General features: G+C 32.6%; 3 protein-coding genes across 3 annotated transcripts in view; 2 read left to right on the top strand and 1 right to left on the bottom strand.

Moving 5' to 3' along the window:
- Positions 1-17499, bottom strand: part of LOC108909201 (xaa-Pro aminopeptidase ApepP-like) — a 137125-nt gene that overhangs the window by 89211 nt on the left and 30415 nt on the right. The window lies entirely within an intron of this gene.
- LOC108909189 (catalase) lies at positions 89-6165 on the top strand. The gene is made up of 6 exons (XM_018713435.1): positions 89-151; positions 942-1213; positions 1267-1440; positions 2998-3212; positions 3811-4113; positions 4256-6165. The coding sequence occupies exons 1-6, from the start codon at positions 89-91 to the stop codon at positions 4753-4755; spliced, it is 1527 nt and encodes a 508-aa protein (XP_018568951.1). The 3' UTR covers positions 4756-6165.
- On the top strand, positions 6416-17367 carry LOC108909202 (catalase-like). Its single transcript, XM_018713457.1, has 6 exons — positions 6416-6478; positions 8317-8588; positions 12094-12267; positions 12420-12634; positions 13099-13401; positions 16768-17367. Exons 1-6 carry the CDS (start codon positions 6416-6418, stop codon positions 17262-17264), a joined length of 1524 nt encoding a protein of 507 aa, XP_018568973.1. The 3' UTR covers positions 17265-17367.

Genomic DNA, 17499 nt, shown 5'->3' with positions numbered 1-17499 from the left:
AGAATCACTTCCGCTAGACAGAGTATATATAGTTGACGTTTCGAGGTTTAGATATATTTTTTACAACAGTGTTTCATTTGATTTGAAAATGGCAGTACCAAAGAGAGACGCAAGTTTCAATCAACTTCTGGAATATTCCAAAAAACATTTAGTAAGTGCCGTTGTCATTATTTTCATAAAGAGGAATATTATTACGTTATAAGAATAGTCGCTACTTATATAATGATGAGTATCAAACGACAAAAGTGTTATGGTTATTAAGATCTATTTTTTTTTCATATTATTTATGAGCAATTTCCCATTTATGTTTTAAAAAATGCCAGTACAGTTTTAACGATCCTCCGTTGTTTCAGTTTGTCATTACATTAATATAATATTTTTTCTCATAAATGAATAAAACATGTTCTATGTGCAGTACATTCATTAATAAATGGGTCCAGTTATATTGGTACAATTAATATTATGGTAAATTTCTTACTTTCAACGACTTGATTAAAAAGTTGGAAACAGTAGAACTAAATCTAGCCAAATAATTTTTTTACTATTTTTAATATGTATTCAAAAGTATTTTTATTTTAAAAATTTAAAAAATACTTTACATATAAATATTTGTCAATAAAACTGCATTACATTATTGCAAGTTATAAGTCTATCATTAGTATCATGGTTTGTGGTTTTCCATTATAACAATTAATTTTTATTCTAAAAGGTGGTCTTAAATTTGATCAATAAATTGCCAATTATTATACTGACCTTTGTAAATATTTTCACACAAATTTATTCTAATATAAAATGGTGATGCAAATATTTCTAACGAATTCTTGATCAATTGCTTGGGACAACAATTGGAATCTTAAACAGTTTTTACTATTAATTTGTGAAATAGTAACTATTTCTATACTTTTCGTTATTAAATTGACTCCAATATGTTTCTTTGAAAGACTGACGAAGAATCAATCACTACAACCTACGGAACCCCTGTGCCCGAAAAAGACGCCAGTTTGACAGTAGGATACCATGGCCCTGTGTTGCTTCAAGACTGGTTTGCCATAGACCAGCTAGCGCACTTCGCCAGAGAACGAATCCCAGAGAGAGTCGTTCATGCACGAGGTGCTGGAGCATTTGGCTACTTCGAGGTTACTCACGATATTACCCAATACACAGCGGCGTGTGTATTTTCAGAGATCGGGAAAAAGACACCAATGGCTGTCAGGTATTGAAAGAAAGAAGTATTTCGTTTTATTGTTTTACTATCAATGTTTTCAGATTCTCTCAAGTAGCTGGCGAACTAGGTTATCCGGATACCGTTCGAGATATACGAGGGTTTGCTCTTAAATTTTATACTGAAGATGGAATATGGGACATAACAGGAAACAACCAACCTGTTTTTTTTGTGAAAGACTTCGTGATGTTTCCCAATCTCATACACGTCATGAAAAGGTAGGACAGGTTGTTGTTTGAATGTATGTACAAAGTCCAAAAATAGAAAAGTACTTGAGTATAAATCTATTACATCTTTTTCTAAGTGAAGCGTATTGAAGCAATACAGGGTACTTTTACGTATGTTGTTTTTCATTTAGGTACTTTTTTCAAGATACAGGCTAACCTAGTGAAAACAAAAAAAAATGGATTACCTTATTCTTTTTAGTTAAACTTTGCAAAGATTTTTGACATCAATCACGTCAATTTTACCTTCTTAATTTCAGTTTAAATCTTCAAAACGCAAATGAAAGAAAGAGGGTCATAGAAGGCAATGACCCCCTTTCCCCTAACTTTTTCCTATGATTCAAAGATATATTTTTCCAGGTTACTTGGTCATGACTTTTTCAAAATATAGGTCTTAATTTAGGGATATACTGCAACTTTTTCAATCAATTCACTTACTACATTTAGATTTTTTATCAAAATTACACAAAAGATGTATTGACAGAGATTAAAAGTTTGTGCTAAACTTCTATTGATCGTATTAAAAAAAACATCTGATTGTGAGTTATTAATACAGTTCTATTTTAAACTAAACTATCCAGAAGTTCATAAAAGTAAGGCAAATTTTCAAATTAACATCTTACAATATCATTCAGTATTCAAATTGTTTTTGGAGTAGCCTAATTTGTAGTGTTCAAAAAAATTACATGCACGTACTGAAAATTGAACAAGCAAACGGTCCATGATAAATATCTCCTGCATATGTAAAACATGTTTTATATACATTTATATAGATATTTTAATACTTTAAACTTGGCTAATGGTTTCCACCAGATTGAAATAAGTAAATGCAAATAATCTCAAAACATAATTTAATACAGATAAATATCACTATGAATTTAAAAGGATGCCATTTGGATTCAAAAATTCACCAGATACTATTTAAAGATCAACGAGCAATATATTAAGATTTACAAAATAATTTGGATAGTATATCTAGACGATAAATAGACTCTCCTTGGGCATTACTAGAATATATTTATATTACACAACTATTTCAAATATTAAGAGAATTAAATTTCAAAGTACAGCAAGTCGAATATGAATCTTTAAGGCGTGAAGTCATATATTTGAAACACAAACCTGAATAAAATTTCGCGAAAATATTAGCCTGTTCCAAAAATACCAAAGGATATAAAAGCATTTTTAAGACTTACAGATTACTAGTGAAAAATAAAAGATTTCTTTAAATTTGCCAAACCTAAGGCCATATGTTTAAAAAAAGGAAATAAAGTAATCCATATACCTGAATTCATTAAAGCCATTGAACATTTAAAAAATTCATTAATTAATTAACACTTTTTGATCCAGATTTTTCGAAACCATCTAATTTAATAACCGATGCACACAACATGCACTTGGCGCAATTTCATCTTAGGACATTGATTCAAATGACAGAACTGTAGCCTATTTTCTCAGAACTCTTAACAGAGAGAGAACGAAGATATTCTGTTGATCTAACTGTTGATGTCGAACTTTTTAGTATAGTAACAATGAGCTAACTACTTTCAGGAATCCAAAGACCCATATTAGGCCTGACTATGATATGTTCTGGGACTTCCTTACTTTGAGACAAGAAACCACTCACACCACGTTGATATTTTTCTCTGACAGGGGAATACCAGAAAGTTTTAGAAAGATGCACGGATTTGGCGTTAACACTTACGCCTTCGTCAACTCCGAAGGAAAATTTAACTATTGCAAGTTCCATTGGTTATCTAATCAAGGTAGGAAAAAAATTAGAAACTATAAATAAACAAATGCTCTTTAAAATCTATTACTCTCTATATAGCTATGTTGCAATATTTTGGGTGGTGATAAAGTTGTTACGTTTTTGTTCATTGTGCCGTTTGTTTTCAAATATATTTGGTAACAATTTCTTTATTCAAATTCTAAACACTTTATCCATGTCATTAGCAAACAGGGAAAACCTATTGGCCATCGAATTCGTCTTACACTATATACTATGTCAGGAAGACAAACACATTAGTTTCAAAATTAAAAAATAATAATTTTAATTGAATTATATTAGTATTTCACATATACCGATAGTGGTACAATATAGGATATCCACTTATGGTAAAACTTTTCATTAGTCTTCCAAATGGTACCTTCTCTGAGACTTTCAAAGGAATGCTAATTTTAGTTCCCTAAAAACTGTTAAAAATCGTAAAAATTTTGAGAAAGACTCTGAAGAAACATTTTCGTGATTTAATTTGATTTAATGAATTTGTGCTGAAATATATAAGTATTGAATTACTATTTGTAAAGAATAAACCAGAAAAGTGGTACGATTTATGCTAATCTTCTATATAATTGCCTCAGGTATCGCAACTCTAACATCTGCAGACGCCCAAAGAATAGGCGGCATAGACCCAGACTACCACATAAGAGATCTATACAACGCTATCCACGACGGCGATTATCCGTCCTGGAATTTCTACATTCAGATCATGTCTCCTGAACAGGCTGCAAAGAGCGAGTTCGACCCATTCGATGACACCAAAGTTTGGCCACACGGGCAATATCCACTCATTCCCGTGGGAAAATTGGTATTGAACAGGAATCCTGAGAACTATTTCGCCGAAGTCGAACAGATCGGTTTTGACCCAGCACATTTAATTCCAGGTGAGAATTTCATTTGAGAGATAACTACAATCATCAAATTTGTTAACAATACAAGACCATGACTCTGATATTACAAGTATTTAGTAGGGATTAGTACCTGAAAATAATTTTGCAGTAGTAAAGTCACATGTTTCTCCTTCAGGAATTGAGCCATCTCCGGATAGAATGTTGCAAGGCCGCCTCTTCGCATACGGCGACACCCATCGCCACCGTCTAGGCCCCAACCACATCCAACTCCCAGTGAACTGCCCCTTCAGCATTCACAACTACGAGCGAGACGGTTGGGGTACCATCCACAGCCAAGGTGGAGCTCCCAACTACCACCCCAATAGTTTCAGAGGTCCAGAAAACGACAAAAGGGCCAGGGCTCTAACTCCTCACTTACCTCTCAACGGGGTTGCTAAGAGGATTGACAGTGGAAACGACGACAACTTTACCCAGGCTAGAGTCTTGTATCAGAGGGTTTTGAAACCTGACGAAAGAGCAAGACTGATCCAGAATATAGTCACCTGGTTGACCCCTACTACGAGCATTCTGCAGGAAAGAGCCATAGCGTTGTTCTCGAACGTTGATGAGAGTTTTGGCAAGAAGATTAGGGAGGGGTTGAATTCGTTGTCTTTGGAACAACATGTTGTTTTATAAACTAATGAGTTTATTAGATATCTTAAAGATCAAAGTAGCCTAGGATTTAAGAAAGAAATTTATTAGCTTGGCTTTGTAGGCCTTTGTGGCAGTTGTCAATGGTTGAATGCAATTTTCATATATATTTTTAAATGCCTTGAAATAACATATTATAATCTTCTGCAATCATATAGTGGAAGCATTAGAAATATCGTGGAGGTTGTTAACTACAATTTGGCGCACAAAATAAATGTTTTAAAAGGGTGTTAGCTGTAGTGACGTCATTTAGTGCGATCGAAAATCGAGAACATGAATGATAGGAACTAGCCGTCAGCATCATTATAGTAAGTAACAAGAACCTAGACACAGCCAATTTAAAGTTCGTTCGGAGTTTCCCGCACAAGTGTTTCTTTAGATCCGTCCCGTCAGCATGGAAATTATATACTAGACAGCAGCCGGACGAAAAGTAGATAGTGTTGTAATTCGCACTAAATGACGTCACAATGCATTCTTGATCACGTGACAAAATTTAAATTTTTAGATAGTTTGAAACATTATTGAATTTGTAGCATTAAAGGAATTGTTTTTTACCACTATCATTGTCAGTTGTTGTCGGTTATAGACTATAAATTGATGCAGCTCTAAAAGGAATTAAATTTTCATGCAAGCTGCATATTTCTGGGCTGCTTACATCTTCAGTTAAGACTTCTTGATGGTGCTAGAGTTTCCCCTGAAGAGAACGGTACGTTTTTAGAAACTCAAAGAAAATCTAAACCGATGACTTGGCAACTACTTTTGAGATTGTTTAAAAACATTTATTGTCGTGAAATAACAAATATTTGAAAATATATATGACTAATATTTTGTAGTAGATTAATTTGTATTATCGTATATTTTGTAAAAGTTTCTTCATTTCGTTCATTCTCGATGGCTTGTAAAATTGTTACAAAATTGAGGTGTAAAACAGGCAGCAAACACGACCATGTTTGTAACTTTGTAATAATCATACCCGATAATTTTATTTGACAAGTGTTGAAACACTATGAATACATCTTCTCTTTAAAAATGAGTTCTTTGGTCTCTAGAACCATAATTGACTTATTAATAATTATTAGAAAACTGAGGTGGATGTTTGCTCTGATAGTTTTCGCCTATACCTCAGTTTTCCAATAATTTTGCTTAGAACAATTTACATAAGTTATTAAAAAACTATCTAAATATTGTCAAACTAGTCAATAAAAAACTTTAACAGCTAAAAATGAAAAAATATTTGTAGGGACCAAGTTAAATGGAAAATGTCAAAGCATATATGGGTTACACTTGAGCAAATAAACCAAAAACTAAAGGTAAAAACAACAAGGTTATTGTATGAAAAAAATCTTAATGGAATGTTTTTCTTTCTTATTATAAATAAAATCCGGTTGCAATAATCATTTCTGTTTCATTATAATAAACAAAATCTTCAGATATTCACTTATTTGACCTTAGAACTGAAAAATAAGTAGTATTATCTCCCATGTATTAAAAATAGAAAAAAAATAGGCCCCGTTTTGTTTACAGAGTGACATTGGGTTGTGGTAAATTATTTCTAGTGCTACAAAAAAAATTGTTTCCGTTTGATAAATGGTATACTATATAAGTAAACTGCATGTCGGTGTTGCCATTATGTTAGTGCAACAAAATGGTTACCCCTAAACGCGACGCTGCTGCCAACCAACTCCTCGAATTCTCCAAAGAACACGAAGTAAGTTGAAAATATCTAACTCGTTTCAAATATTTAAATTGTAATGTTTTAGGATATTTAAAAAAACTGTGTTAAATTAATTTGTGTTCAATTCGTTTGAAGTTATAGGACAGATATTTACAGAATTTGCAGACCAAATTCAATTTTTTGCAAATAAAATTCAACCATATGTAATTCAAATTAACTCTTTTTCAAATCAAATTCAACATTTTGCAAATTAAATTCTCCGTTTTGCAAATTAAATTAAATCTTTTGAAACACAAATTCACATATTGCTACCAAAATATAGAGTTAATTTTTTATGAGAATATACAGGGTGATTCAGAACTTATCCAAAAAAAAATTCTGGATGTACAAGGGACCCTTATAAATACAATTCTGTAAAGAAAAAAAATCAAAAACGGCAGTTCGAAAATGATTTAAAAATACACTTCTGCACGGTACTGGAAACTGGTCCACTGTAAAACCTGACCTTACACAATACGACCGGCATGGCGGTGTGATAAAAACGAACAAAAACTTTCTCAAGGAAAGAAATAAATAGAATTTTATAGCACCTATTTTATATCGACAAATTCAACTGCTTTTGCCTTTATTAATAAATAAAATTAATTTGTGTTTTTAAATGATAAAATCATTTGACATACCCGATGTTGCGATGTTACAACAACAATTGTTCAAAATTTTATCCACCAACGTGTAAACACATTTGGGTCCGTCTTACTCAGTTTCTACGAACTAACACAAATGATGTCTTGCTTCACCATAAATTAAAACGATATCCGTCAACTCTGAATTGCTATACACGCAAACCATTTTTGACACTAACTACTAAAAAACTATTGTAAACACCACAGATAACAGGTAAACACTATCGCAATGACGATTGCAATATCGGATTTCAGTATCCCGGAGTCGCTGAGGCCACGTGGCTCTCCACGCGTGTTGCGAATGACGCTAGAGACTATACAGTTGTCCAGCTATGTAGTGGTCGAATGTACAAAAATTTTATTTACGTTATTGACTCAATTTCTCATGCCGCATCTATTCCTAAATTTTTTTGGATAAGTTGTGAATCACCCTGTATACTTCAATCAACTTTTTTGAGTAAACTTTCCAATGTAATTAAAGATAAAAAGGTTATAGTGACATACTTGGAATGGTGTGCTGGTAAGCTCATTCGATATGTGATTGTCCAATATTTTTCTCCGTTATGAAAAAAAAGACAACAAACAAAATACATTCATACAAACCGCTGTCATAAACAACAACCTACTGCCCTTTTTGCGTAATAGAGGAGTATTATGCCTTTCCCACAAATTTGTTTTTGAATGATAATATCAACCTACCAGCTATGTTCCACCTTTGTTCGCATATTGACAGCATTAGAAAAGTTGAGATGGAAACAAAGAATATAAATCGGTTTGCAATGTTCTGTCACTTTTTTAAAACATTCATAGGTAACGCATTTCTTTGGGTCGTAAATATCAATTTCTATGGTACCTACATACTTTTAATCCACCATATAATGGGTTCGTCATTTTAGATTTAAGAATTTCCAAATTAAAACCTTATATTCGTGATTGGTGACTTTAAAAACCACCGAGTAACAAATTTCAGCTATAATCTTCAAATATTGAATACTTTTCTGATATTTTTAAATCCGCCATATTGGATCCGCCATCTTTTATTCAGGATTTTTCAGATTCAGTTTCTATAAAAATAACACACAATTTTTTTCTAAATAATTACTAAAGCTTGAATTTGATTTGCAAAAGAATGAATTTGAATTGCAAAAAATTGAGTTTGGAGTTCCAAACCTGTGTGAATATTTTCAGGATGATAACGTGTCCGTAACCACAACGTATGGAGTACCTATTGGTAAAAAAGATGCCAGTTTGACGGTAGGATATCACGGACCCATCCTGCTGCAAGATACGGTGCTTATAGATGAATTGTCGCATTTCAGCAGAGAAAGGATACCGGAGAGAGTTGTGCATGCTAAAGGAGCTGGTGCCTTTGGATACTTTGAAGTTACCCACGATATCACCCAGTACACGGCTGCATGCGTTTTTTCGCAAATTGGGAAGAAAACGCCGATTGCTGTGAGGTAGGGAAGTCACTATATAGATTTATTTCAAATTAACAAATTGATACATGTTAAATTAACTGAAAAAGTACGTTTATAAGCTTTTTACTTCGGCAAAATTATGCCATGAATTTATGAAAATTATAGTGAAGATTTAAATATAACTTTTCCAAAATATAGTAAATTTTCCTAGTAATAGTCCAAGCAAATTACACTTGGAGAAAAAAAAAATTGTTACCAGAACTTTTATAAGAGGAAATGGGCTTATAATAAACCTAAGAAAAATAAATGCGTTAGCAAGGGCGGCGGAGGGTTGATTTGGGGGGTTAAAAAGTTATGAAAAATTGTATCATTATTGGGATTTCTGGCGAAAGTTGACGTCAAACAAAAATATATCCAATACAAAAGTTGTAGATCATGCAAAAATATACAACTTCTGTAGAAGTCACTTTTTTTCAAAGAAAAATTCTACTTTAAAAAATCATCGTACAGAGTTCTGCGGGTAATCATTTTTTTCGATGTGACATACTTTTTGGTGAAATAAAAAAATCTGTAATAACAGTTCAAAAACATGTTCAAAAATGCAAAAAAAAAAATAAAAAATGACTTGCAATGATGAATTTTGAGTTATTGTTGATAATTTGTTTAAATTAAAAAAACATTCAAAAACTGATTACACTATTCAATTCTACGGAAAAAAATAAAAAAAAACTGTCTCATTTGACTTTATTTTTGTACAGTATTGCTATAAACATTTAAGTCGAATTACAAATGCATAAATGATAAATTATCTCTGGATGATTTGAGATTTCAGCAATACAAAATATTTACTGTAAAGTCTACTGTTGACGCGAAATCCGAAAACCAGAAATTTTGCAAAATCGTTTTATTTTTTTCTGGCTTTATTTGAAAACGAATTCTAAATAAATTACATATTTACATTGCCACTTTTTTCGCTCTATCCAATGGCGTCAACATTGTTGCAATCCGACGTTTCGTCTTCGAGGGGCCATCATCAGATTAATTTTTTTAAATATATCGCTGCTATTTTTGTGACAAAATCTCGTCATTTTTAATTCTGTATTAGATGATATTACCATTATAATCGCATAAAAAGGTTTTTAGCTATCATTAAAAAATTTTTCTGAGTACGGCTCTGAACGCTTTCAAAATACCTGTATCTATTGGAGGAGAGAGAGAGATAGAGAGAGAGAGAGAAGCGAATAATACTGCACAAAATATCCAACAATTTTTTTTAATCCATAATTTAAAAATTTGTACTTAATAAAAAAATAATATTAATTTATGAAATATTTTATTATTTCTAATTAGTATTGCTAATAGTAGTAAAAAATTGTTGGATATTTTGTGCGGTATTGACTTGCATACTGTTATGACTTCATCCAATAGATATTTTGAAAGCGTTCAGAGCCGTAGTCAGGAAAAATTTTAAGTTATAGCTAAAACAAGCTAAAAACTTTTTAAGCGATTACAATAGTAATATCCNAGAAATATCAGTCAGGAGATATTAAGCAAAAGAGTGGTGCAGAAAAATATTACAGAATTTTTTCGTTAATAATAATAAATGATATGTAATGTAACTTACCTACAGTTATACGTATCTATGTTATGTAGATAAATAATATTATATGTTTGGAAATAAAAATACAAGTGCAATGCAGCTATAATTATGTGTCCAATAATTTTCAGCATAGTTGGCGACGGCGACTTCTATAACGAGCACTCGCGTATAACGAGCAAATTTTGCGTTCCCGTGAATGCTCGCTATAACCGAGTTTTACTGTATTAAAAAACTATTGGAAACACCACAGATAAAAGGTAAACGACGATTGTAAAATCCGATTTCAGTATTCGAAGTCGCGAATGACGCTAGAGACTACAGTTGTCCAGCTATGTAATGGTTGAATGTACTACAACTTCAATAATTTTTTTCTTGGAAACTATACGGATTTTACAAAAATATTTTTAAGATATTGACTCCATTTCTCATGCCGCATCTATTCCTAAATTTTTTTGGATAAGTTGTGAATCACCCTGTATACTTCAATCAACTTTTTTGAGTAAACTTTCCAATGTAATTAAAGATAAAAAGATTATAGTGACATACTTGGAATGGTGTGTTGGTAAGCTCATTCGATATGTGATTATCCAATATTTTTCTCCCTTATGAAAAAAAAAGACAACAAACAAAATACATTCATACAAACCGCTGTCATAAACAACAACCTACTGCCCTTTTTGCGTAATAGAGGAGTATTATGCCTTTCCCACAAATTTGTTTTTGAATGATAATATCAACCTACCAGCTATGTTCCACCTTTGTTCGCATATTGACAGCATTAGAAAAGTTGAGATGGAAACAAAGAATATAAATCGGTTTGCAATGTTCTGTCACTTTTTTAAAACATTCATAGGTAACGCATTTCTTTGGGTCGTAAATATCAATTTCTATGGTACCTACATACTTTTAATCCACCATATAATGGGTTCGTCATTTTAGATTTAAGAATTTCCAAATTAAAACCTTATATTCGTGATTGGTGACTTTAAAAACCACCGAGTAACAAATTTCAGCTATAATCTTCAAATATTGAATACTTTTCTGATATTTTTAAATCCGCCATATTGGATCCGCCATCTTTTATTCAGGATTTTTCAGATTCAGTTTCTATAAAAATAACACACAATTTTTTTCTAAATAATTACTAAAGCTTGAATTTGATTTGCAAAAGAATGAATTTGAATTGCAAAAAAAATGAGTTTGGAGTTCCAAACCTGTGTGAATATTTTCAGGATGATAACGTGTCCGTAACCACAACGTATGGAGTACCTATTGGTAAAAAAGATGCCAGTTTGACGGTAGGATATCACGGACCCATCCTGCTGCAAGATACGGTGCTTATAGATGAATTGTCGCATTTCAGCAGAGAAAGGATACCGGAGAGAGTTGTGCATGCAAAGGGGGCTGGTGCCTTTGGATACTTTGAAGTTACTCACGATATCACTCAGTACACGGCTGCATGCGTTTTTTCGCAAATTGGGAAGAAGACACCGATTGCTGTGAGGTAGGGAAGTCACTATATAGATTTATTTCAAATTAATAAATGGATACATGTTAAATTAACTGAAAAAGTGTGCGTTTATAAGCTTTTTACTTCGCCAAAATTATGCCCTGAATATATCAAAATTATAGTGAAGGTTTAAATATAAATTTTCCAAAATACCTATAGTAAATTTCCTGGTAATCTTAGATTTTTTTTGTAATTTACGTAATAAAATGAAACGCATAAGGAAAATTGTACTGAACCGAATATTATAGGTACTCAAAATTTGCAGTGTCGTATTTAACTGTAAAGCTAAATAATAATTCCCCTACACATGCTTAATACCGCCTTTTACTGTAAACTGATATTAAGACCTTGATATTTTTAAGATATCACCCTTTTCAGTGGCGCATGATATCATCATTCTACCAAAATATACATGACACTACTTATTTTTTTAGATTTTCTCAGGTGGCTGGAGAACTAGGTTACCCCGATACTGTTAGAGATGTCAGAGGATTTGCAATTAAGTTCTACACTGAAGACGGCATATGGGATCTGGTAGGGAACAACCAACCTACCTTTTTCGTAAAGGATTGTATATTGTTCCCTAGTTTCATACATACTCTAAAGAGGTAAAAATTTTTTACTTTGAATTTCTCTTTAGAACAGTTTATTTCTGTTGTGTCAGTTCCATGAAAGTTTTTTGGAAAACAAACTTTAATAAGTGTATTCTTTTATGTTTATAAACTTGATGCAACCAGTAGACACTTTTATTTTTCTTTAGGAACCCTAAAACTCATTTGAGGCCTGATTACGACATGTTCTGGGACTTCGTTACACTGCGACAGGAGACAATGCATACGTCAGTGATATTTTTTTCTGATAGGGGCATCCCGGCAAGTTACAGAAAAATGCATGGCTACGGAGTGAACACTTTTGCTTTTGTTAACAATCAGGGACAGTTCTCTTACTGCAAATTCCACTACAGGACCAATCAAGGTAATTGAAAAATATGTGCGTAAAAGGAATAAAATATACTCAATGTTTCAGTAAGGAAAAAGTACTTTTATTGGATATTTTGCCACCTGTCAACAAAATTATAAAATGAAACTATTTACAAGAGTGCGGTACCCCATTCCATGACACACTGTACATTTTATACTTTTGTTTACTTATTTGTTCCATGATTCTGGAATATGTTCTTTTTTTCTTTCATGTTCTTAGAAGCTTAGATATTATTCTATATTGTTCTTAGGAACTTATAGACATTTCGATTTCGCCGTTACAGAGAGAAAGAGTTTTTGAAGTTAAGTTGCAACTTTGTTATGGTGAAACTGTTATAAAATAATTGTGCTAAATTAAGGAAATTTGGTACAGTATTTACATATAAAAAAATACAAGAAAAATCATACTCCTAGCACGCTTTATTTTCTTTTTCTTCCTCTTATTCTTCTCTATTTCAGGCATATCCAACTTATCATCGGAACAGGCGCAAAAAATCGCCGGAATAGACACGGATTATCATACAAGAGACCTTTACGACGCTATAGCGAACGGCGATTATCCCTCTTGGGACTTCTACATTCAAATTATGACGCCGGAGCAAGCTGCGAAGAATCCTTACGATCCTTTCGACGATACGAAGGTGTGGCTTCACGCTGATTACCCCCTGATACCGGTAGGGAGGTTCGTTTTGAACAGAAACCCCAATAACTACTTCGCCGAGGTGGAGCAGATCGGCTTCGATGTCGCTCACTTGATTCCAGGTACATATTTATACAGGGATGGCCAGAAGTACGGAATAAAATTCATATCTTTTGACTGAGTTAATTTTTTTAAAACGCCGAAACACGTTAACTGATTTTGATTTTTTCCCCATCTTTCGGTTATATAATAATTAATTTTTTTTCACCCCCTTAACCCCTACTTTTTTTTTCAAATGGAAACATAAGGCATGAGGGGGCTCGTTGAAAAGCTTATAGAAAACCGATCCTGCCATACCAAATAAACAAGTTTTATTTTTCAATAGCAAGGTTTTTAGGGTTGTATAAAACACCTACTTAACAAGTGAAATAAAATTTAATTATCTTCAGTGTTATCCTCCATGAATTTGCACAGAATAAAATAAAGGATTTGAAACTGTACCTATCGCTGTTAACGCAAAAACGATATATTTTTTATGTTGGGTTTTTTTGGCACCACTTACTTGCCAGGCTTTCTGGTTAATTTTTCGCTTTAGTTGTAAATTGCAGTTCGAAACGTTAGTATTGTGTCAAAATCAATTTATTTACTGGATTGCAATGGTATTGTCGGAAAGGCAACGCATCGAAATCTTGATATTGCTTGGATGTGGAGACAAAATAAGAAGTCAGGCTGAAGTGCGCGATTTATTTAATGCGAAATATCCCGTAAACCAANCGCTAACAGTAGTAAAAAATTGTTGGATATTTTGTGCGGTATTGACTTTTATACTGACTTCATCCAATAGATATTTTGAAAGCGTTCAGAGCCGCACTCAGGAAAAATTTTAAATTACATATAGCTAAAACAAGCTAAAAACTTTTTAAGCGATTACAATAGTAATATCCTCTAATTCAGAATTAAAAATGACTTTAGATTTTATCAAAAAAATAGCAGCGAGGTTTAAAAAATTAACCCGATGATGGACACTCGAAGACGAAACGTCGGATTGTAAAAATGTTGACGCTATTGTATAGAGCGAAAAAAGTGGCATTATAAATATTTAATTTATTTTAAAATTCTTTTTCAAATAAAGCCAGAAAAAAATTAAACAATTTTGCAAAATTTCGGGTTTTTCCGGATATCTCCGGAACTACCCGAAATTTTAAAACTTTCTAAACCACATTTTGTTAGGTATAAAAAAAACAACTTTTCTCTAATCTGAGCCACCCCATATCTCTTATCGTTTCCTATAGTAAGATCGTATTCGATGCAAAGTAGAGCAAAAGGTTGTCGGTCTTTTATCAAAGGAAAATCGTGTCATCATTTTTAGGAGGCGTAAGATAAATCATTTCAAATTTAAAATGAAATTCAATGTAAAATCTGAAATACCGCTGCATACGCACTGTGTTCTGGTAGTAGCTGTAGTCGCCCAGGTGCATCGAGTGTACGAACTGGTCGGTTATACGTCAAATACTAACCTGGCGAGCTTTGCCGTCAATTAGAGAGCGCTTCCAAAAAACAAGTAAACAACAGTGGCGCGTACAGAGGTAAAATGTAGTACATATGTGGAATTTAGGAAACAAATTGGATTTATAATAAATTACATTTAAAATAAATAGTTTATGAGAATAAAGGAATTTTTGTAGGAACAAGGGTGCCAGACCTGAACTGATCCCCTCGTCCCTTCATAATGTATAAAGAAATAATTCAATTTGTAAAACCCTTAAAAGCGTACTTCATTGGTTCCCATGACAGGCAATGATTTATTACTTTGCAATATGATCCTACTATAGATCCTAATGCTCTCCCATCCTTATCCTGGTCACATTGTATATCTATGAATTCATCAGACTTTAAAAAAAATAAGTACACTAATCGATCCCACGGAAAAAAATTATTATTTATTTTATTTATTCACTATTCGACTTATGTTTATAGCAATACTGTAAAAAAATTGTTTTGGGTCAAACAGTGAGACAGTTTTTTTTTTTGTATTTTTTCCGTACAATTGAATGGTGTAATCAGTTTTTGATTTTTTTAAATTTAACCAAATTATCAACAATTACTGAAAAATTCATTGCTGCAAGTTATTTTTTACTTTTTTTTGCATTTTTGAGCATGTTTTTGAACTCTTATTACAAATTTTTTTATTTCACCAAAAAGTATACTTATGTCAAAATGAAAAAATGATTACCCGGAGAACTCTGTACAATGATTTTTTAAGTAGAATTATTCTTTCAAAAAAGTGTTTCAGGCCAAAAAAATGAATATTTCAGAAACTTCTTGATTTTTTTATCTAGAAAAATTAGAGGTTATTTAAGACAGAAAAAGGTATACTTTCACCAAGTTTCGTCAAAATTAAATTATTTTTGCGGAAATGAGAAATAAAAAACGAAAAATCAGAAGAAACCTGTTTTTGCATTTTTCTCGGAAATTTTGAGGTAAAGTTAAAAATTGACCTCCACAAAAGTTGTAGATTTTTGAATGATCTACAACTTTTGTATTAGATACTTTTTTGTTTGACGTCAACTTTCGCCAGAAATCCCAATGATACAATTTATCATAACTTTTCAACCCCCCAAATCAACCGTCCGTCGCCCCTGGTCACGCATTTATTTTTTTTTTTCGTTTATTATAAGCCCCTTTACCATTTCCACTTATACATGTCCAGGTAACAATTTTTTTCCCTCTAAATGAGTTATTTTGATCGGTCTTAGACTTTTTTTTTAAATTTACGTAATAAAATAACGCACAATAATAAGGAAAATTATACTGAACCGAATAATATACTCAAAATTTGCAACTGTAAAGCTGTAGTGTAGAAACGCATAATTCTCCTAAGCATGCTTACTATCGTCTTTTACTGTAAACTGCTATAGGTAAACTGATATTAAGACTTTGATATTTTTAAGATATCATACGATATATCATTTTCAGTGGCGCATGATATCATTTCACCAAAATATACAGACACTACTTCTTTTTCTAGATTTTCTCAGGTGGCTGGAGAACTAGGTTACCCCGATACTGTTAGAGATGTCAGAGGATTTGCAATTAAGTTCTACACTGAAGACGGCATATGGGATCTGGTAGGGAACAACCAACCTACCTTTTTCGTAAAGGATTGTATATTGTTCCCTAGTTTCATNGTTTTGATCAACATTATTTTATTACAATTTTCGATATTGTCAAATATAAAGGTACTTTAATCATGAGTAAAATTCATATTTTTGACAAACCGCGTATAAGACTGAAAAAATTTCATATCTGATGATTGTATTTTAGATTTTAGAACATGCAGAACTTTTTATGAAGAATAACTTTTTTTCCTAAAATTAATAATAAAAAAGTTTTCCATGTGGTTCCAACTTAGTGAGACATACTGTATATCTATAACAACTTTAAGATTATAATCTTTCCAAATGTCAAAATGCTTATATATTTCTTAGGCATTGAACCATCTCCTGACAGAATGCTGCAAGGTCGTCTCTTCAACTACGGGGATACTCATCGCTACCGTTTGGGAGCCAACAACCTCCAACTGGCAGTAAACGCTCCCTTTAATTTCCACTCATACACGAGAGATGGAGAAAGCACCATCCACAGCCAAGGGGGCGCCCCCAACTACCACCCTAACAGCTTCAAAGGGCCCGACAATGATCGAAGGGCTCACGCTTTGGCTCCTGTCATACCTTTATCCGGAGATGCTAAGAGGTTGGACAGCGGCAATGATGACAATTTCACCCAGCCCAGGCTTCTGTATCGCAGAGTTCTGAAACCGGATGAAAGGGGCAGGTTGATTCAGAATATAGTATCTTGGTTGAAACCTACCAATTCTGTCATGCAGGAAAGGGCTATTTCTGCTTTCTCTCTGGTCGATACGGACTTGGGTGAGAAAATTAAAGAAGCTCTGAATAGCTTGGTTCAACACCACGTAGTTTTGTAACCGTTACAGGTGTTTCAGAATTAATTCGTAGCCACCCCTTTAAAAATTATTAACATATAGATAGTACTAAACTTATATACACTATATATTTACTATTCATGTATTCATTCAATAAATATTCAGTATAAAAAAATATACTCTTTGTCATTACTTGTTTGTTTTTCAGTTTTGTTAAACATGTTGAAAAAATTTTGTAAAACGCAAGTACGATATTCATTATGAAAAACGAATTAAC

This window comes from Anoplophora glabripennis, unplaced genomic scaffold (assembly GCF_000390285.2).
Source record: "Anoplophora glabripennis isolate ALB-LARVAE unplaced genomic scaffold, Agla_2.0 scaffold305, whole genome shotgun sequence".
Classification (NCBI taxonomy): domain Eukaryota; kingdom Metazoa; phylum Arthropoda; class Insecta; order Coleoptera; family Cerambycidae; genus Anoplophora; species Anoplophora glabripennis.
Note: the sequence above shows the minus strand (reverse complement) of the source record. Positions and strands in the feature narration are given on the sequence as shown.

What these genes read in the sequence shown, in the direction of transcription:
- LOC108909202 (XM_018713457.1), top strand. Translation starts at nt 6,416, where the DNA reads ATGGTTACCCCTAAACGCGACGCTGCTGCCAACCAACTCCTCGAATTC. An exon ending in AATTCTCCAAAGAACACGAA is followed by an intron (nt 6,479 to 8,316) that starts GTAAGTTGAAAA and finishes GAATATTTTCAG; the next exon opens with GATGATAACGTGTCCGTAAC. An exon ending in TGTCGCTCACTTGATTCCAG is followed by an intron (nt 13,402 to 16,767) that starts GTACATATTTAT and finishes TATATTTCTTAG; the next exon opens with GCATTGAACCATCTCCTGAC.
- LOC108909189 (XM_018713435.1), top strand. Translation starts at nt 89, where the DNA reads ATGGCAGTACCAAAGAGAGACGCAAGTTTCAATCAACTTCTGGAATAT. An exon ending in AAGACACCAATGGCTGTCAG is followed by an intron (nt 1,214 to 1,266) that starts GTATTGAAAGAA and finishes CAATGTTTTCAG; the next exon opens with ATTCTCTCAAGTAGCTGGCG. An exon ending in CTCATACACGTCATGAAAAG is followed by an intron (nt 1,441 to 2,997) that starts GTAGGACAGGTT and finishes AACTACTTTCAG; the next exon opens with GAATCCAAAGACCCATATTA.